The following is a 21702-nucleotide window of genomic DNA, read 5'->3' on the forward strand; positions in this document are numbered from 1 at the left end:
AACCGTCCGAACCGCATCCATCTCAGGGTACGGCCCACGGACTTGCGCAGCTCTCGCCTGGGTTCCTTGAGCAAACTCAGACCGTTTCCCTGACCCTCATCCTTCTCCCGACTTGGGTGAAACTCACCTGGAGACCCAGTTCAAATCCAGGCTCTTGCACTGTGGGACCTTGGCCGAGTCAGTAACTTCTCTGAGCCTGTCAGAGGAGTAGAGCATACTTGTCCTGATACCTCGTAGGGTTACTGTGAAAACCAGACATGCCGTCAGATCTCCGTCCCAATGCACCTTCCCGTGTCAGCCCTCATGCTTATGTGGTCTCTCGGGGACCCCCACATCCTTCAGGGGTCTCGGACCTCAGTCTGTTCTCCTGTGTGCATCCCTACACTGTTCCCCACCTGCACCTGTGCTCATCCTCCTACCTGCTCCATATGGAACTCCTTGTGGCACCCCTTGCTCCCACCCTTAAGTCTCCCCGTATGAACCCACCTCTTAAACGACTCCCCAGCCCAGTGCCCAGCCCCAGGTCTCCCCCAGTTTGTCACTTCCCCCATCCTTACAATCTCAGCCCTAAATTCTTACCACCCCCCCCCCAGTCCCAGACCCCAGTCTTAAATCCTCCCTCCTCCCTCCATACCCCATTCGGAGCCAGGTGTGGGTGTCCTCTGCCTCTCAGGCCCCCCGGCTGGTACTTCCCAGGCCCTGGTCCCCCATTCTGAGGCTCCATTCCTTCTTCTCGATCCCAAAGTCCCAGGATTCCGGTTTTCCGAGGCCTCAAGGAGGAGCAGAAGCCGGGCCCTGAGATGGAGAAGCTCCCTCGGCCCTTTGTCCTCATTCTCCTCTCTTCCCATCCCCTACTACCTCACCCTCCCCGCCCTTCCCCACCCTTCCCTGTCTGGCCTCACGCCCATCCCCACAGTAACCTCAGGGGCCAGAAGTCCCCAGCCTCGTTCGCAGGAACATCTCCTTTGGGGAAGAGTGTGTGCCAGCCTCCAGTTCTCCCGTGTGAACACAATACAGCGTTTACTGTAAAAGAGGTTGCTCCGTGTCTTCCTCATCTCATGGCACCTCCACTTGGAGAACAGAGACTTCCAGAGGATGTGTGGGAGGGCCTGGCAGCACCGGTTTCTCCCAGCAAGGAGGGAAGGGGTCTGTGGGACCCCTCAGGGCCATGACTGTCCTCCTAGAGACTGGGGGCCCATTTTGTTACTCAGGGGAGCCTCCAGATGAGCAGCAGGTGGGGGCCTGTTGGGTTTGTCATCTGTGCCCTTCCTCCCTTGACACAGGGAGCTCAGGGCTGGGTCGGGGGGGTGGGTGGCCCAGGCTGGGTCAGCTGCCATTTGCGCCGATGGGTAAACCTGGGCCTCCCCAAAGACCTCGAGCCTCCACAAGCCCGGGTGGCAGACACGCTCACGCCAGGGCCTGCCGCGCTTGGGCTTCGGCCCTCCTGTTCCCACTACTGCGGGAGCTGAGGGTGGTTGGGGCCGACAGATGGAGGTTCTTAGGGTGGGGGTTTGGGAAAAGCCCCTGGGACCTTTGCCCTGGGACGGCCAGTGGCTGGGGGTGGAGGCTAGGGCCGCAAAGCCTCAGGTGTGAATGGGACTTCCACCCGGAAGGACTAGTGGTCGCAGGTCTGGGGGAAGGCACTGGAAATTTGCAAGGGGCCAGCTTGAGGTGGATGAGGGGGAAGGAAGGCTGGACGAAAGAGGGGCTTCTCAGGGGTGGTGGTGCAGGGTCCTTCACTCAGCCTGGCCTGGGGATGGCTGCTCCTTCCAGAACTGTCACCCCTCCCTCCATAGTTACCCTCTTCCTGGCATTTCTTGGCCCCCGCCCCTTGCTAACCACCACCGACTCTCACATCTCCGGCTTCTTGTCCCTCCCTCTTGCCTGGCCGCACCCATGGCTCTGGCTTCCGCTGGAGGGACCCTGGCTCTGGGCGGTCGGTCAGCTTCCATGGAGTTAGAGGGGAGGGTTGACAGGCCGCCCTTTGGCCAATTCCCTGTGGTCACCACACACCATCCACTCAGTCCCATCACCGCACCCCTACCCCAAGGCAAAAGTCTCTGGGGTCCTTTATACAGCTGGTCCTTCCCTGGGAGCTCTCATTCCTTGGGCCCTCCTGACGAGGGGAGACCCTACAGCCAGGGCCCCGTCTGGAGATGCTGGTGTCCTGGATCCTCACACTGGGTCTCTCGCTCTGGGCACCTGCTACAGTGACTCAGGCTGAGTGGACCAGGGCAGGCACTCCCTGGGGGCCCAGTGTGTGCTGGCCTCGGGCGGGGCTCCTCCTCCTTTCCCCCCACTCCCTTTGCAGGGGAGGGGTCTGCCACAGAGCTGGACACCTGGGCTCTGACCTCATTCTGCCTTTGGGGGTGGTACAGGGGTCACCCTGGAGTCGTGTGGGAGCGGGGCAAGGGGTGTGGCCTGTGGTTGCGCATTTGATGACCTACACCAAGCCCCTGGACCAGGGCTGAGAGGGGCTGGGATTCTTTCTTCACTTAGATGGTGGCGTCTGCCTGCCTTCCTCCTGTGGGCTGCATCTGCTGGAAAGGCTGGGTATTTCCAGACCTCACAGAGGCACGGTACAGGTGGTCAGCCCTGGCTGGGGAGGGAAGGACGGAGCTTCCAGCAGCTTCCTGCATGGGCGGAGCTCAGGGGCACCTGGGAAAACCCCTCTAGTTAGAATCAGCTGAAGGGCTGAGGGGGAGATACGGGCTCTGGGGTCCTTGTTGAACCTGTCATGGCTGTTTCTCTGGGAAGCAGTCGGTTACAAGCTGATTTCCTGTGGGTTCCCTCACTCGGAGCTGACTTTCAGATCCCCACCCCCACCCCCAACCCTGGAGGCCAGGAAGAACCATAGGGAAGGGGTGGGCAGGACAGTCACTGGGTGAGGGGAGCTGGGGGAGTGAGCCCAAGGCCCCAGGTAGAAGAGGAGAGCCTTGAGTTGAAGGCCCCAAGGGGTTGTGGGGGAGAGGTGGTGAGTGGGCAGGGGAGTGGGCAGGGGGGTGGGGAAGGGAGTCTCCGGTGCCCTGCAGGGTGGCAGTGAGATAACCCAGGCAGGGCAGTCACGGACACGGGCCCTCAGGGGCCACCGCAGCCGGCCGCCAAGCCTCCGCGTACCTCCTTCCCTGCCCGGACGAGGCCCGGCCGTGCAGCCTGTGAGCGGCTGATGGGAAAGGATGAGGGCTGCCGGTGTGAACCGTGGAGATTTACGGACATGAAGAAAGTACTTTAATTCTAGATAGACTAGCTTTAAGGTCAAATACAGAGAATAGGAAGCTACGGGCAGGGTCAGCCTTAGGAGGGGTCCAGCCTGTCCCTGCCACCCAGGCAGACTCCGGGCCTCTGTCTGGTCAGGCTGTCGGGGGAGAGAGAGGGCGGTGGTGATGGTGACGAGGATGAAGGGCCCCACAGCCAGCAGGGCATTGCCCTCGTGCGCCTTGCCCTGAGTTAGAACCACCAGGACAAGCAGAGACCCCCATTCCTAAGGCGCTCGGTATCGCGTGAAGATCACACCGACACCAATGAGCCCATTAGCATTCCAGAGTCAAAGCATCTATCAGGAGTGGAGAGGTCAGGCAAGTAGGGCCATTCCAGAAGACTCCAGAAGGTCTGATGGTACCCAGTGGCCCCCCACCTCCCACCCACAGAGGGCTCTGCTCTTCACAAACCCATTTCACAGCAGGTAGCTCACATAATTCCAGCAAGGGAGATTGTGTAAGGAACCGTAGGAGGATAGGAGATTGAGGCTCAGAGAGGGTGAGTGACATACCTGGGGCCACACAGCAAATAACGTGACGTCTCCCTTAACAAAAGGTTTGTACGCTGGAGGACCTCAGCTCTCTACAACACCCCCCACCCCCAGCTGGTATTCTGGGTCTTCGGGGAAGGCTTCAGATGAAAGGTCAGAGACCTGCGTGGCATCCATAGTTTTCTTTCTAATCTGCACTCTCCTCTGGGTACTCCAGTTCCCTGTGAGGACTGATGAGGTTTGGATAGTAGGGGGAAGGAATGCCAACCTGAGAAGGTAGGAAAAGCACAGGCACAGCTGTGCGGGGGAACTGACCTGTGGGAATGCCCCAAAGGTCAGGGAGCGTGTAAGGGACCAAGGCATTAGAGCCAGGTGGAGGCTTGGAGACCCCAGAGGGTCTCTGTGGACTGAGCAGGGGTGGAGTGCCCTGCCAGGGCAGACCCTTGTGTTGCCCTGAGAGCCATCCTGGCATGGGTCCAGCCAGGAGCCCCACTTCCCTTGACGATGGACTGTGGGGGCCCCAGGATACACTGTCCTAGAGCCTCTATGGGTGGGAAGGCAGGAGCCTCTTTCCGGTGGTTGATGGTGGCCTTCTGGGAGACCTGCTGTGTTTGAGCTGACCGTGGAGTTTCTGGGTGTAGCCGTCCTGCAGGCCCGGGGCTCGGAGGTGGATACGAACAGGGCACAGTCTGGAATTCTCCATTCTCCATGTGCTACAGGGGCCACAAAGACCAGACACCACCGTGGATTAACACGAGGACTGGAGACAGTGTCCCGTTTGCTCACATGAAGTTCCAAAGTGTTCCCAGGCAGGGTGGGGGAGGGGAGCTCCTCGGGATGCAGGGCGGCAGGTAGAAGCATCTGAGGGGTCCGAGCTCTGGGACAGAGCAAGGGGAAGGCGGAAGCGGAAAATGTGCCAGCACAAAATCGAGAGGAGTGTGGTGGAGATGAGAGCAGATTTGTTCACAATAGACAAAGGGCCAACCTTTGGCACTTGCATAGTATAAATTTAGAGCGATTAAAAGGAAGTGTGTTTTATATGGAAAGTAATAAACTTACTCATTCAGCAAACACCGGAGGCCTGGCTCCGCCTGGGCAGGTGCTGGGTGCTCTGCGTGAGGCACGATGAATAAGGCAGTTTACAGCCAAGTTTGTCCGGCGGAACCATGGGAACCGCGCAGGAAGGGCTACGACCCAAGCGGGTGTGGAGCTCTGAGACGGGCCGATGATGGAGGAGAGCAGGCGGGCCTCAGAGGCTGCTTCTGCCGCCCGCTTTTCGGGGAGGCCGTGGGGAGAGGTGGGGGGCTGTTGAGGACTTGGGCCAGAAGGAAGTATTTTTTCTTTCTTTCTTTCTTTCTTTCTTTCTTTCTTTCTTTCTTTCTTTCTTCTTTCTTCTTTTTAAGATTTTATTTGACACAGAGAGAGCGAGCACAAGCAGGCGGAGAGGTGGGCAGAGGGAGAGGGAGAAGCAGGCTCCTCGCTGAGCAGGGAGCCTGATGCGGGCTCGATCCCAGGACTCTAGGATCATGACCTGAGCCGAAGGCAGACGCTTAACGACTGAGCCACCCAGATGCCCCCAGAAGGAAGTATTAATAGATACTCAATGGCCTTCGATCAATTCAGAACCAAAAAGGCCATACGTAACTCTGGAGAGAATTGGAATAGCGATAGGTGTGTGCAGCGGGGAGGGGAGAGAGCCAACGGGCTTGGCCTCAGCTCCGTCCCGCTCTGCCAGGTGGGAATGGCCTTGCAGAAAAGGAGACAAGCCCAAGCCACTGAGCTCATGCGTGGCAGGGCTGAAAGTGCACCAGGGACTGGGGGGCCGAAGCACATCCCAGTGGCCCCCACACTGCTGCTCGTGTAGAATATTCTAGAGTGAGCAGTGTGGTCATGGCAGGCATTACTGATCCCCATTTTCCAGGGAGAAACGGAGCGCATGAGATCCTTCAGTTGTGTGGTGGCTGATCTTGGAGGGGCTCTTGGGCCCCACCCACACTCCAGCCTTCAAACCCCACTGACTGGGTTCGCCACAAGCACAAATGTGTTTTGGAGGTAGCAGGAGGAAACGGCTTCATCTCACGGTGCTGGACTTGCTTTCTAGAGCTTTCCCCAAGGATGCCAGTAAATGGAAGACTTGTCCAGCAAACTGGCTGCCTTACTCCAATGCTTATCTTTTCAAGAAAATTCTAAATGCACGTATTGTGAAGAAGCAATAAAAACTATCAACGGGGCAAGAAAGTAGCACATGGTGCTTGTTTGGTAGGGAGAGCTGGTGTCTTTGATGATGACTGTGGGGCCACAACGCCGGCGAACACAGTTGATCCTTGAACAGCGCAGGGGTTAGGGGCGTCGACCGCTGTGCTGTCGAAAATCTACATATAACTCTTGATTCCTCCCAAAACTATCTACTCATAGCCTTACTGTTGACCGGAACCCTTACCGAGAACGTAAACAGTCACATGACACGTATTTTGGCTGTCCCATGTATTCTGTCCCATATCCCTACAGTAAAGTGAAGCTAGAAAAAACAAAGTGTGATTAAGAAAATCATAAGGAAGAGAAAATACGTTTACAGCGCTGTCCTGTAAAAACTCCGCGTACAGGCGGACCCGCACAGTTCAAACCCGTGTTATTCAAGGGTCAACTGTAGATCATTTTCCTTAAGCATTTTGGCCACGAGGGCGTGGAGAATCCCAGCCTGGGAATCATTAGCCATGAGCGATTTTCTCTGCGTCTTCTGAGGTTTGTGGCGCACCTAACCTTCTATTTTTACGGCATGTGTGTTTTAAATATGTGTTTAAAAATGTGTTTAACACGAACGCATAGCTGTTGTAGAACATTGAGAAAGTACAGGCAAGCGGAAGGAAGAAAATTTCGTTTAACCGCTCAGAGCAACGTTGTGAGAATTGTCATCTATTTCCGAATATGTGTTTAGATTTATTCTATGGACAACATATTTTTTTTTTGAAGATTTCTTTATTCATTAGAGAGAGAGAGAGAGCGCGCGTGAACAGGGGGAGGGGCAGGGGGAGAGACTCTCAAGCAGACTCCCTGCTGAGCGCAGTACCTGGTTCGGGGCTTGAGACCCTGCGATCATGACCTGAGCTGGAGTCAGACGCTTCACTGACTGAGCCCCCGGGCGCCCCTCGTTAGTGTTTGTTTTAGCGGCAGGTCAATATTCCATCTGCGGGGGATCACCGTCCTCTAACCAGTCTCTTACTCTTCTGTTCTTGGACACTTTGAGCCTATTTCTCATTATAATAAATAACGACGTAATAAACATTCTTGCGTGAAAACTTACAAAAACTCCGCATCTAGAAATGGAATCATTAAGAATGCTGTGAGTCTGCCCACGGTCCCTGATGCGTGTTTTCAGATTCTCCTTTGGAAATCTGGTACCAGGTGTAGTCCCCAGGCATCCCACGCGAATGCCCCACACCACCTGCCGTCATTATCATGTAGTATCGCAGAGGGGTGCAGTCTGGTGGGTAAACATACATAGCGTCTTGCTTTGTTTTGAATTTCTTTGCTTACTGGTGACGTTTGTTTACTCTTCTCTTCTCCTAGGCTTGTTGGTTCTTGCCTTGGAGAGCGGCCGTGCTTTTCCTTTGCTCAGCTTCTAGGGGGCATCCCTGACCCTGGAGGTCGACTTTGGGAAGGACAGCCTCACCTCCCTGCCACGTCCTTTGGGGACACCATTGCCAGTCCTGGGCCTGGAGGGGTCCGAAGCTCTTCACCTGGGGCGCTGCTCGGGGCACTGTTTGCTCGTCCCTCCCAGGAGTGAGTGCACTCCTTGAGCGCAGAAAGGGTTGGGAGGTGCGGCGGAGCCTCTACCTGGGGGGTCCCTCTTCACCAGTGAGCGGGCAGAGCAGCCGGAGCGAGGAGAAGGATAGATAGGGCGCGGTGGTATCTTGGAACCTGAAGGACACGACAGATTCCATAGGTGGAAGGGCAGCCGGGTGAGGTGGACAGGAGCTCATCAGTGTGTCCGGAGAGGCAGCCGAAGCCATCCTTAAAACATGGATGTGGATGTTTTAAGGACAGATTGAATGGCGACTAAGTGACGTAAGTGATACGAATCCAGGAACAAAGATGAAAAACAGCAGGATGCCCAGAGTCCATTCCAGTGAGTGTCCCAGCCTGTGTTGGGGTCCCAGTTGGCCCACCATGTCCCTGCGGTGTCCTCTTCAATCTCTCTGCCTCTACCCTTGCTACCCCTTCACTCCAGGGCTCTCTACCCCTCCCCCTCCCCCTCCTCCTTTTTCTTCTTTTAGGGCTCTCTGCTTCTAAGGCACAGTTGGGACCATGGCCTTTTCTGGACGTTCTTCACTGCCGCTCAGCCGAGTCCAGAGCTGGCCTCACACCTGCTTCACTAGCCTTCCCTCTGCCCCACTTGTCTCTCTACCCTGAACATGGAGAGAATTCACCGTCGGAACTGCAGTGAACGTGTGAGACAGAAACAGTAATGCCTGCCTCACGGGAAAACATTAAAACATTAGGAAAAAGAGTCTGGTGGACTTTTCAGTCTTCATTCACTCATCCACTCAGAAGTGCTCACTGAGCACCTGCTCTGGGTCCCTGCAGCCGCGGAGACTCTGCTCTGGGCGGGGGAGGGGGCTGTCGGGATGGTGTAGGCTGTTCCCCACACAACCGCTGAGTTGCACTTGTGATAAGGTTAGTCGGTATGGGACGCTGATAGGCGGCCAATAAATGCCAGGCCTCCCCACCCCTATTCATTCTTCGTGATTCAGTTAGAGACACGACCATAAACTGCCTTTATGTATCTGTTCATTGTTTGATTTGTCACAAGAAGCACAGTCTACTTTTATAACTTAAAAAGTCCAGTAAAATTTATAATGCCTAAATCCACAAAACGCTTTTTAAAGAAGGGGAAACGGTAGCTCAGATATTACTTTCTGGCTGTTCCCTCCCTCCCCACACCCCCCTCTGGGGTTGCTCCCACCTCCCTTCATGTGGACCTTGACCACGCCCACCTTGCAATGGGGGGGCCAGGAGCCCCAGCAAGGGCAGGGGGCCGAGTGGTCGGCCATCCCAGGGCCCAGCATGGTCTCAGCAGTTACAAGGACAAGGGTGGGGCAGAGCTGAGAAGTGGCTTTTCCGTGGGCACATGAAGATAGCGAAGGGGAGGGCTGTGGTCCCCTCTGGGTGAGATACAAAGGGGGCTTCAGAGACGTGAGTGGAGGAGGCACCCTCTGAGACGAGGAGGGCCGAGTGGTCCATCACTGAAGGGAAGGAGGAAAGGAAAGAGAAGGCGGCTCTGAGGTCCTACAGCCAGGCCTGGGTTTACTCCGAGTCCGGCCACCTCTGCTTTGTGTGGACCCGAGCCCTGCGTGCCGCCTTGCTCTGAAACTCCTCATAGCTGCGACTCAGGGTGCCCCCCACCCTGGCAGCCTCCCCAGCTCTGCCCCTCTACTCCCAAATTAGACAAAACCGAACTCACAGGCAAGAGGATTGGGCAAAACAAACATATCTACTGACTTAAAAAACAGCCAAGCAATCTTTTCAATCTTTCTCATCAACGTAGAATTCCAAAAGTCGTAGGCATTATGACCCCTCTGACCCGAGCTCACTGATCAGTGATTTGATAGTGCTGTTCCCTAAATGCTCGACGGTGGTCTGCGAGACTAAAGATCCAGAACTGTTGATTTGAACGACCCGTCTCGACTAATTGTCCACTCCCTGCTTTCCCTGGCTTCCAGTCCTTACCAGCTCCTGGTCTCCCCCTGTGACCGTCTGTCAGGACCTTGTGAAAATGGGGGTGTCTGGAATGGCAGAGGGTGACTCTGCCCTGAAGGGCCCCATGGTACTTTCTGCCAGTGGCAAAGGTCCATCCTCATGAGAGGTAAGAAAAACGCAGCTCCAAGGCATCTTTGGGGAGAGGTGGGGTACTGACAGGAGGGACGAGAAGCCACATGCCCTGCCCTTTCAAGGAAGTCCCCTCATACCAGCCTGTAGAATTCCTAATACTCCCTACCTTTACGGCACTATTGTCCCAAAGATTCTTTTCATATTTGATTTTATTCATCTTATAGGCAGGAAAGAGGAGACAGGATTATAGTCCCGCCTTACATGGGAGAATAGAGTCCTACGCAAGCAATCGCACGTTCTAAGTGGTGACGAGGTGACAGAATGAGACCTCCAGGTGCAGGGTACATTCCCAGCACTCTGATTCTCAGACAACTGTGGTCTATTGAGTGGGCTATGGGGCCAAGGAGTAGGAGGAGCTCACCTGGGCCACAGGGTGGCCGGATAGAGGTGGTAGTGTGGCTGGCTCTTGAGTAAGTGTGTCTGGAGAGAACAGACGGGTTGAACTATCCATGGAAATGTGCCAAAGCTCTCCTATTCCTCCTGGGTCTGTGAGAACTGCTAGGATGGCAGTTGGGGGGGGTCTCACACGTAAGAGATGGGGGAGACTTGTCAGACTAAGTATCAGCCAGATGACTCAAGGTGACTATGTGGTCTGCAAATCATAGAATGTGAGGAGCAAAAGGAGTGTGCCTGGGGCATTTGTGTGAGTACAAATGTCCTTTCAAATTGATGCCAGAGTGCCCAAGTAAATAAACACAACCCAGAGTGCTGAGGGAGGGAGGTGACCTCATCTAGTGACACCTTGCCCTCTAGACAAACTAGTATATTCCAGAAGGGACAAAAGTCTACATCATCATTGGTAAATTATCCAAATATACAGGTTCCTCTGATATTTCCTGTATGTCTGAGGAGAGAAGCTATGTTTCAGTATCAGAGGTTGACCAGCTATCCGGGACAGATTGTCACTGAATTCAATGACAGATTCACAGACCACAGCATCATCTCTGATTTTTTTTAAACCCACAGGGTCAGCTGCAACCACCTCGATGCATCCACATCGACTTCCAATTACCCCCTCCCCCTTCGGCCACATCCACTTCTGTGGAATCCACTGTCACCACCACTGGTTCACTGTCGTCAAATTCTACAGTCTCATTTTATGCTACAGGTTCTTCCAATTCCTTGAGCCCCAGTGGATTTTCTACCACAACTCTGAACACTGGTCACAGGATGACAACTTTTACTGAATTGACTTCTCTCTTCACAACCAGTCTTGGATTGTCCAAATCAGCTGTTTCCTCTGGGACCTCGTCCACCTGGGAAGAGAATACTGCATTCCCTTCAAGCCTTGGTCATCTATCTACCACCCCTATTGTCTCAACTCAGACAGACTCCGGCCTCACAGAAGGATCGACTGTGTACCCAGGCACCCCTGATTTGTCCAAACCTACAGTTACCTCAAATAGCACCATTAGCAGAGCGGATGGAGTTCCTGCTTCCACATCTGGGACTGCCGACTCCTTTACTACCCATGCTGCTGGTGGACAAACAACCTCATCCTTTGCTGAAGGGTCCACTTTCTACACCGCCCCCTCCGAGTCATCCACACCAGCGTTTCCCACCCGCTCCTCCCACAGCACAGATGATGCAAGTCTTGCCTCCACATCCAGCCCCGATGAGCTCTCTATCTCCACTCTGGTCCCTGGCCAAGCAGACTCAACTCTCGCAGGACAGACAACCGTCCTCGCCACTGTGCCCGCCTCAGCTGAGCCCACAGCATCGTCCCCGGTTCCCCATGCACAGGCACTGGGAGCTCTGTGGCTCCATGGAGCCCTGGGGAGGCATCCCCCAGCCCAGCTGTCTCAGGAACAACTTCCAGTACAGTCCCCTGGAAACCCACTGCGTATAGCGCCCTGTCTGATTTTTCTCAACCCATAGGCTCATCTGTAACCACCAAAGATGATAGAAGTTCTGTGTCCACATCAAGGTCTACTGAACCATTTAGTACTTCTGGTGGTGATGACCAAACAACTTTTCCTCCAGGATCCACCTTGAATACAATAATCTCACCGGTTTCCACAGCAACATCTTTCCACTCTTCCTACAGCACAGACAAGACAAGTCCTGGTTTCCCATCAAGCCCCAGTGACCTCTCTCACCCAAGTCTACTCTCGGAACGAACCACACTGATTCTCACAGAGGAGCCAGTTGTGTATACCAGTGTTTCTGATTTACTCAAATCTACTTCTTTCCTCTGAAACTTCTTTTACCAACTTTGAAGGAAGTTCTGCCTCTTGTTCAGGTTCTGGCCACCTTTCTACCACCACTGGTGTCCCCCAACCTACATCCTTAAATCTAAGTGATGGGTCTACTGTCTATACAGGCACCCTGATTTGTCCATTCCTACAGTGATTTTGGACATGACTCTGTCCAAAGAGAGCACAAGTTCTGCTTCTACTTCAAGTTCAGGTGAAACTTTTTCCTGCACAGGTGGATATCAAGAAACACCCACATCCTTTACTGTGGAATCAACTGTCTCCACAATCCTCTCAGATTTTTCAAATTCAATGATTCCATGTAATACCTTCTATGGTACTCATGATACAAGTCCTTCTGCCTCATCTGGTCCTGATGAATTAATTTCCACTACTCTGGTCTCTGGGCAAACATGCACGCCCCTTCCTGAAGGATCCACTGTCCCCACAACCATATCTGATTTGTCTCACTCCACCGATTCAGTGCTTACCTCCTCCACCAGTGTTAATGAAAGTTTTGTTTCCTCACCAAGCTTTGGTGAATCACCCACTACCACCTTGGTCTCTGGACAAACAGCCACAATTTTCATGGAAAAGCCAACTGTCTACACCATTTCTGCCTTGTCTGGTTCTATAGTTTCTGTTGATAGCTCCTCTACCACTCCTCCTGGGGGTCCTGCACCCTCATCAAATTCTAGCTTGTTGCCTTCCACTACCATCACAACCATCCCTGCCGAAGCCAGTGGTAGTACCACTACCACCTATTTCTCCAACACAACTGATTCATCTGATGCCCCCCAACCATGGAAGATCTTAGTCCATTATCTTCATCAAGCCCCATTCATTCCTCTTGACCCCCAGCCACCTCTGAACAAATGCTCCCCACCTTGGATGAGAATTCCACTTTCTTCATCACCAATAGTGATTCTGCCAAACCAATGATTTCTACTTCCATCCCCTCTGCCTCGGACAGCCCTAGTCCTGCCTCCCCATCAGCTCTAACTTTCTCCTCTACAGTTAGAGTCATCTCCAGACTGACAGCTACCACCTTCAGGGGAGAATCTACTCTCTTTCAAAGCAGCACAGGGGCACCAAAGACAACAATATCGTCTAACAGTTCCCTAACCAGAGTCCCTGGGGCTGCTGCTTCAGCCTCAGCTATCCCTGGCTTCTCCTCCAGACCAGTCCCTGACTCTTCTTCAGCCGTTACAACTGCTTCTGGTTTTTCTCCTCATCTGTCCTCCACTCCACCTGGCTCTACCCATGCTCCAGTCCCTGGGTTCACTACCTCTTCAACTCTCCATCCTCTGTTCATTTACACACACACAACTGTGATGATGACCCAGTCTTCAACTATGACCCCAAGTAAGTCTTTTCATGTGTCACTCTGTGTGCCTCTCCTGTCCATCTTCTCTCCTCAGCTAATCAGCTTTGATTTGACCTCTTCGTGGTCTTGCTTCACCCTTCCAGTGCCTTCTGGTCAGTGAATATCATCCACATGGATAGAAATTGTTTTTTCTTTTCTTTTCTTTTCTTTTTTGATTTGTAGGGCTTTTGTTTTCTTTGCTCATCCCCTCTCATCTCTTGTTTCCTTCTTCCTCATTGTCCCTCCTCCTCTCCCCCTCTGGGGCTTGAGGTGGTGGCAGAGGGTCCCATCCTCCTCTTTCAGTGCAGTGCCTGAATGATGGAAACTGGAATGGGAGCCAGTATTTCTGTCCCTTGGGCTTCCATGGCGACTGATGTGAATTCTACCCCTTCACAGGGCAGTGTCAGAATGGGACCAGCTGGAATGGAAAAGAGTGTGTTTGTGCCCAAGGCTTCTCTGGTTACCAGTGCAAGTCCCTTGTGGACTCCTTCCTCCTAGGTAATGAACTTTGCTGAGACCTGCATATTGTCCCTATACTTCCTAACCACTTAAATAGGACGGCAGCGCTGGAGGGATTATCTGCTACCACTACCTCATCGTGCAGGTGGAGGAGAAAATATGATATTTACCTAGGCCCAAATGCCTAGGTAGAACATGGACCTTCTGATTCCTTCTTCAGGGCTCTTTTCACTAGCTCCTCTGCCCCTCAGATCAAGATGTTTCCAACCCAGCCCTTTCTGGAGCCCTCCACTTAGCTCTCTCTGGGTCATAATCCTGACCACTAGCTCCTCATGGTGTTCAGAGACAAGGGGCAGAAGTTTCAGTGACTCCTACTTGCCTCTTGAATTTCCATCCACCCTCCTGCCCACTTTCTCTGCCTCCATGAGACCAGCAGGTGGAGAATTAACCAATCCCAGAAGACATTATTGGGAGGTGGTTATCTCATGCGTAATGTGGCTATTCCCACAGAAATCCCGGAAAAAGTCAATGCCACTTTAATTGTGACAGTGAAAGTGACTAATAGGAATTTCACAAAAGACCTGAATAACATATCCTCCCCGGTATACTGGAACTTCACTCAATTATTCAAGAGTCAGGTAAGAGCAGGAAAATCCCAGATTCTCCAATGTGGATGTCCAGTGTCATAGGGGATACAGGGGCTCATTCTGACTGACTTTGGAGTTTCTCAGCCCATGGATCCCTTCAGTCTTCCCAAGTCCTGGGAGGGGATCCTCTGGGAGCCCACCTCACCCACATCCTGGGGAAGGGAGCATCCCTATACTTTTCCTTCCTTCTTTTCTATGAGCTAATTCCATGGGTTCCCTGGGGGAAGGCGGCCCTGGGGCTACCTCTGAGACAGGGAACAGGGGCTTTTGCATGCCCCAGACCTGTATGAGCTCAGCTGCCTCATTTCTTTCAGATGGATAAAACTTACATGGGCAAAGACTTTCCTCAGTACAGAGGCGGGATCATTAAGAGACTGTTGTGAGAATGAGGGGAGATCAGATTTATAGACTATGGGAAGCCCCCCTCTCTCTGCTCTCTTGTCTTCTCCCATCTTGAATGAATATCAGTACCTAGCTGGACCAGAGGATACCCTAGCCCAGAGGCAACACCAGAAGGTTCTGATCCATTCATTTATTCATTAATTTATCCTTCATCCATTCAACAAGCTTGTACTGAAAGCCTACCCTGTGCTAGGTGCAGGGAACACAGTGGTCCTGGTCTTCATGGAGCAAAGAGTGGCAGAACACAGCAAAAGGGCTGTGCAATATGGTGAGAATTAATGGTAAGAGACACACAGGGTGCAATGGGAGAGGTTGAGTGCAAGCTGGTGAGGTGGAGGGAAATCTTTCTGGAAGGAATGACAGCTAAACTGAGGCTTGAATCATGAGGAGGAACAAGCAAGGTGGATGGAATTGATGATGAAGAGCCTAGAGGTGAAAGAGAGGAGGGTAGATTAAGGAACATGAAGAACAGTTGGCAGCTTGAACTCATGGTGGGAGAGGAGGTGGAAAGATGACTTGTACCAAGCTGCTTAATCTTTAAGCATCAGTAGTTTTGGCTCACGTGGGAAGGTATCTGATTTGCACTTCAGACAGCTCAGTCTGGCTGCAGGACTGAGAATGGGTGGACAGGTGACGGAGATTATAGTGACCTGGACCAGAGAGGTGACAATGCAGGAGAAAATTAGTCCAGTGTGAAAGGTCTTTAGGAAGCAGGACCAACAGATCATAGGGATTCGATGGGTGTTTGGAAAGAAGGAGGAATGACACCAGATTTCTAGGCTGCTGGGGGTGTGAAGTGCCCTTTGCTGAGATGAGGAAGGTTAAGAAGGAGGGGGATGGGGAAAAGATATAAGTGGGCCGTGTGGCGTGTCAAGTGCCTGGGGCCCAGCCACATTGAATGGTTGAGTAACGGAGTGGCGTGTGGTGGAATATGTAACAGAAAGTATCTTCAGGGGCGCCTGGGTGGCACAGCGGTTAAGCTTCTGCCTTCGGCTCAGGGCGTGATCCCGGCGTTAATGAGATCGAGCCCCACATCAGGATCCTCCGCTATGAGCCTGCGTCTTCCTCTCCCACTCCCCCTGCTTGTGTTTCCTCTCTCGTTGGCTGTCTCTATCTCTGTCGAATAAATAAATAAAAAATCTTAAAAGAAAAAAAAAGTATCTTCAGCACAGACACTGGTGTTGGTGTCCCTGGATAGAAGTCGCTGGAAGCCCTGAGAGTGGACCAGATGGCCTGGGGATGGTCACAGCACAGGGGCGAACATTTCCCAGGAAAGAAGCATGGGAAGCACCAGCATCTAAGGAATCAGGAGAAGAAGCAGGGCCCCCAAAGGAGAGTGGCAAGAAGTAGACAGAAGCATGGGAAGGGAGCCTGGAGGGTGTCTTGTCCCCCCAGGGAAAGAGGGAGATCCGTACTGTCAGGGGTCCATGGGGTTCCATGGCTCAGCGTCCTCTACCCCACTCTCACCCCTGCCCAGTACCAGTGCTTATTTCCGTCTCCATTTTGGCACAAGGTTTTGTTAGTTTTTGTCCTCCTGTGTCCTGTTCCTGACTTCTCTGTCACAATGGCTGTGACTGGTGACAGACCTTGTCTTAAGATCTCTCAGTGCCCCACTGGCCATCTAATAAGGAGCTTCTGGGTTGGAATCTTATATCTCTAAAGTGACCTCATGTTTCTTCATTTCTAAAAGCATGCTTATTTGGTTTTCAAAGTATAATCCAACAGCCTCTATTAAAAAATTTAAAATTTTTAATTTAAAATATTTTTTATTTTGGTAAAATACCCATAACATAAAGTTAGCCATTAATCATCAAATGAATCATTTTGAGTGTACAGTTCAGGGATATCAAGTACATTCGCATTGTTGCATAACCACCACCACAGTCCATCTCCAGAACTTTCTCATCTTCCCAAACTGAAACTCCGTACCCTTTAAACAATAACTCTCAATTCCCCCTCAACCCACCTTGGGCAACTCCCATTCTACGTTCTGTCTCTATGAACTGGATAACTCTAGGGACTTCGTTTTCGGACGCACGTAAACACTCACACGGTATTTGTCCTTTTGTGACTGGCTTCTTTCACTTAGCACAATGTCCTCAAGGTTCATCCACATTGTAGTGTGTGTCAAAATTTGCTTCTTTTGTAAGATTGAATAACATTGCATTGTACCGTTTACCATGTTTTGTCTATCCGTTCCTCCATCAATGGAAGCTCACTTGGTTTGCTTCCCCCTTTTAGCTATTGTGAATAATGCTGCTATGAACATGGGTGTACAAATATATCTTCAAATCCCTGCTTTCAAATACCAAGAAGTGGAATTGCTGGGTCATATGGTAATTCTATTTTTAATTTTTTGAGGAACTGCCACACTGTTTTCCGCTGTGGCTGTACCATTTGACATTCCCACCAACAGTGCCCAAGGGTTCAATCTCGCCACATCTTCACCCAACAGCCTTCCATTTTTAGGAATGAATTTCACCCAATGATGTTTATTGTGATCACCGATATTTTGGAATCTTAGATCGTTTGGCTCTGCAGCTTCCCTCTAGGGTGTGAACTGTTGGAGGGAAGGTCTCTAGTCTGTCCTGCCTCTGGGTCACACAGCTAATTGTCTCTCATCACCCCTCTCATTTGTGGGCCCCACTTTCTGGGAGGATGGGTGGCCCAGGGTGACTGATGAATCATCAAGTCCTGGTTCTAGCAACGGCAGTGTTGTGGTGGAACATGACGTCGTCATGGAGGCCAACTACACCTCAGATTTCCGGGAACTATTTGAAAACCTCACTAAAATCGTAAAGGTCAAGATTATCAATGAGATCAAAAGGGTGTCTGGTGATTCTGAAGCTTGCAGAGGTAGGCCGACCCAAAACCCCTTGACGGTGGTGGGAAAAGGATGGGAGGGGTCCCGTAGGGAGGTCTCAGCCTCTCCCCACCCTTCATCTCTCCTCTTTTCTGGAACCCCAGAGGCCTCCCTGGATAGGGATCCAGAAGCCAGGCCTGGGTGCCTTCCGCAGACTCTGCCGTGCCCCCGGCAGCGGTTCCCAGTCTCAGGTCCAGTTGTCCCCAGCCCTAATGCCCCCATCTGAGCCTGCTTGCAGGCCCAGCTGCGTCTAGGGCTGGGCCAAGACCCAAGTAGGGCAGAGGGCTGTGTTTCTGTTTAGTTCTTTTCCACCACACTTAGCAGCCTCCTCGCCTCTGTACGATGAGGAAGCCACTACCATGAGCAAGACCGTGGAGCTGGGCTTTGACCTGCAGGGCAAGTAGCTCCATGGAGTGGTGGGCGCTGGGGCGCACAGTGTGGGCAGGAAATGTGGAGGCTGGGGGTGCTTTAACCAGGCTGATGCTTGCTGCCCACCCTTCACCCCAGAGCAGTGCTCTCAGAAGCCCATGAAGGACTATGCTCAGTTGTACTATGTGGAGGGACTGGGTGGGAAGCTGGCCTGCGTGACCAAGGGCACCTCGGGGACGAAGTTGTAACCGAACTGTCATGAGCATGGATGCCAGCTGCAACGAAGCAGCCCTGCTGCCTGTGAGCATCCAGCCCCTCTAAGGCCAGTGCCCACTCTCCCTGCTGGTAGGACGGCACTCTCCACCACAGTCGTGGAGCAGGGATGGGGGGGGGGCAGAGGGAGCAGGCAGAGCTCACAAGGTGCCTCCTCTCCCACCATCCCCCCTTCTTCTACCTGGGTATCCCTTCACTCCTCGCGCCCACCAGAGGGAGGAGGTGCAGGTTAGAGACGTGGGCACCCTAGGACTGAGCGAGCCCCTCCCCGAGAAAGTGCCAGTTACCAATTTCCAACTCTGTATCTGTGGATCTCTATCTCTGTCTTTCCTTTTCCTTTCGATATGCTAACCGCAGTGCCATCATCACCTCTAGCTGGAGCTGGGGCGCTAGGCTCGGGAGAGCGTAAGGCATAAAATATAAAATTGGTAACAGGCCAGTCAAGGTGCCAGCTCGAGATTAGACGGGTGGGCATCATGGGTCTGGGACAAGGCATCCAGTGCTCAGATTCTGAAGCCTGCTCCCTAGGAGGGGGTCCTCTACCCCCTCCCTGCCCCTGAAGAGCTGGGGACCCTCCTAACCTGGGTCCCTCCTAACCAGCGCCTGCCCTTAGAGGGAGAGCCAGTTTCCTGTGCTTTGACAGCATTTGTTTCTTTTGGGAGCCTGGGTGTGAGGGCTGCTAGTGGACTGGCCTGATCTTGTGTGTGTCCCCAGATGGCTGACCTCAGACACGCGGTACTGGGGAGAGACTTGTGCCTTGAGCACCGGCAAGAGCCTGGTGTACGCGAGGGACTGTGGGAGCACTGCTGGTAGTCACGGCGGTGGTCCTCACCGTCTCCCTCTGCCGATCCCAGAGAAAACCACGCAGGCAAGCTTCTGGGGCGGGGCCCAGGGATGGGGACGGCAGTTGGAACAGCCCAAGGCTCTGCTCCTTCCAGCTCAATATTCGGAGGCCTGAAGGCAACCCAGCCCCTCTCAGCTCGGTAACAGCAGAAGGCAGCCTGCTGAGCTGATCTGATCTGTTCGGCAGGGAAATGCATCCAAAAAACTTGCGTCCTGAAATTGGATTCTGTAACGACATTACCTGGTGTATCCCTTCGGCTGCCGCAGAGCCACATTGTTGCACCAGGACACTGGGGCTGAGCTGTCCGGCATCGCTCTCCCAGCTGTAAAATGGGGGGAAAATCTGCCCGAGAAGGTGGAGGAGAAATGGGCAGAGCACGGCGGTCTGAGGGAGTTCACCTGGCCCTGGTCCAGCGCTCCCGTCTCACAGATAAGGGAAAGGAGGCGCATTGAGGGAAGGGCAGGCAGGTCAGAGTGATGTTGTTTTGTTTTCTGCTATTGTCCTGGGGACAGGCCGCTCCCTGACCCAGGGCTTGGCTGTGACAGCCCTTTCCAGGAGCCAAGGGTCAGGGCCCTCTAGGCCCCCTCCCCCACCTCCCTGCCCCCAGCTGTTCTTGGCGTTTCTGTTGGCAGGCAAGAATACAATTTGTCTCAAGAGTGGCATGGAGAAGATGTTCTGGCAGCTTCCAGAACACAGGCGTCTGGGAAGGTACTCCTCACCAGGGGCAGGCTGATGGGTAGAGACAGGCTGAGAAGATGCTGCGGCCAGACTCAGCATGGCTGTGGGTGCCAGCTGGTTTTGTGTGTGCTGGGCTGCCAGGCTCTGCCCCTCCTCTGCAGCCAGCCCCTGCCAGGCCTCGTCTTTTCTCAGCTCCTCTCTATCACTCCCGTCTGCGCGTGGCCCATGCTCACCGTGTCCCTCCTGCGTGCCAGACTGTACCACTGTCTGGAAGGTTCCCCTCGCTGGGGGCTCTGCACGTCCCAATCCCGCTCTGTTTCCAAGATCTGGTTCAAACACTGCCCCTCCATAGAGCCTCCTGTAAGTTCTTCTGTTTCCCAGCTGCCGTGGAAAACCATGTCACATCTGCTCTGATATCTCACTGCACGAGATGAACGATCTCTGTCCCCCACCCTCCCTGCCCCTGGGCAGGTCCTGCCCTACCAGTTCCTCCTGACAATCACCAAGGAAGGGCTACAGGCATGGCTGAGAGCCGGATCCTGCCCCCAGAGACCAGACCCTGGGAGAGCATCAGATGCACACAGTTAGTGGGAGGACAGGACCACGCCCTGGGCTCCAGGGGCACAGAAGGGTGCCCGGCCCAGGCAGGGTGGGGTGGGATCCTGAAAGACTGCACAGGGGACATCGCAGAGGGGCCGTGCTGCGAGCTGGTGAGTAAGCCGTGTGCTTCCCACTTCCAGGAACACAGGTCCCAGGGAGGTAGTGGAGGTCTCTGTGGGCTGTGATGGGAGGACACATTGGGAGGCCCGGATGGGGGCACTGCCTGGTGGGGGGAGAGGCAGCAGGTTGAAGGCTGGGGGCTGGCGGAGGACGGAGCAGGAGGTGCCCCCAGCTCTGGCCTGTCTGGACCCCGCTGGGAGTCATCAGGGAGCATGCAGGCTGGGAGGGAGCAGGGTGTAGGGCAGAGTCCCCGGAAGACCTTGGAGGAGGCAGAGAAGAAAGGGTCATGGAGGCTGAGGAGGGAGGAATGTGCAGGACTGGGAAAATGGCTGCTGAAAACCCAGCTCCAACAGAAGATGCCGGCACAGTTTCTGCTTGCTGTGGTTCCCGTTGCTGTGAGGGAGTGTGTGCTGGTGACCCCTGAGCAGTGCCTTCCTCCAGTTCCACCCTCGCCCAGGTCACCCCAAGCCTGCCCTTGGCCATGACTTTTGACCCCGAAGCATGTCAGGGGGCTGTGGTTGCCTCCTGTCCTCTTGTCACCTTGGGCCAGCCCCAGGCGCTCCAGGGCCACCTCATAGACTGGCCGCGGTGGTGGGACGATGGATGGGCAGTGGGAGATACTTTAGGAAAAATATGGGGCTGACTCTTCAAACTTGTCCCTTTTACTGGAAAAGGACCCCCTCTGTGTCTCTCCAGCCTCCCCCAGGCTCACTCAGCCTGGCCCCTCTTTCTGCAGGTGAAAATCTGAAGGACGAGCCTTTCAGCCTTGAAAACATCTACGGCCACTTCCAGCTCTCCCTGGAGAACACTGACCCTACCACAGAAGTGACTCAGGGGCCCGTCCCCAGCTAGGAGCTGTTTCCTCCCCCCCACCCGCCGCCCACCACCCTGGGGCCGCACCCTTGGTCTAGAGACAGCTAACTTCCCCTGGATATGGCTGTTGCTGAAGGGCCTGTGGCCTCAACTCCTCTCTCCCACCCCAGCTCCACATCCAGAGGCCCAGGGTGGTGACAGCTGCTCAGTGAGCGAGGCAGGGGCTTCTGCCCCTCCTCCAGACTTGGACAACAAGACAGGGGCGGACGGACAGCCCACCGCAGTGCTACTCCCCCACCGACCCCCTTGGTTAAAAGGAAACAGACGTCAGGGCCCAAGGTGGTTCTGCTCAGAGCTGGTGGGCTTGGCCTGGCCCCTGCTGTGAGGCCCCCTCTCCTCCCTCAACCTCCATCCAGGAGCCCTGGGGCCGCCCAGA

At 53.8% G+C, this 21702-nt stretch overlaps 1 protein-coding gene across 1 annotated transcript; it reads left to right on the top strand.

Moving 5' to 3' along the window:
* Window positions 1-13572: 13572 nt before the first annotated feature.
* MUC12 (mucin 12, cell surface associated) lies at window positions 13573-21478 on the top strand (the record flags this gene model as incomplete). Its single annotated transcript, XM_040636551.1, is given in 12 exon segments — window positions 13573-13696; window positions 14168-14295; window positions 14619-14683; window positions 17411-17562; window positions 17891-17965; window positions 18077-18182; window positions 18926-18997; window positions 18999-19079; window positions 19688-19725; window positions 19728-19763; window positions 21190-21278; window positions 21437-21478. Coding segments are annotated over 12 exon segments (1008 nt in total), but the record flags the coding sequence as incomplete, so codon positions are not given.
* Window positions 21479-21702: the final 224 nt, after the last annotated feature.

The sequence above is a fragment of the Ursus maritimus genome, unplaced genomic scaffold (assembly GCF_017311325.1).
Source record: "Ursus maritimus isolate PB19 unplaced genomic scaffold, ASM1731132v1 scaffold_2, whole genome shotgun sequence".
NCBI lineage: Eukaryota > Metazoa > Chordata > Mammalia > Carnivora > Ursidae > Ursus > Ursus maritimus.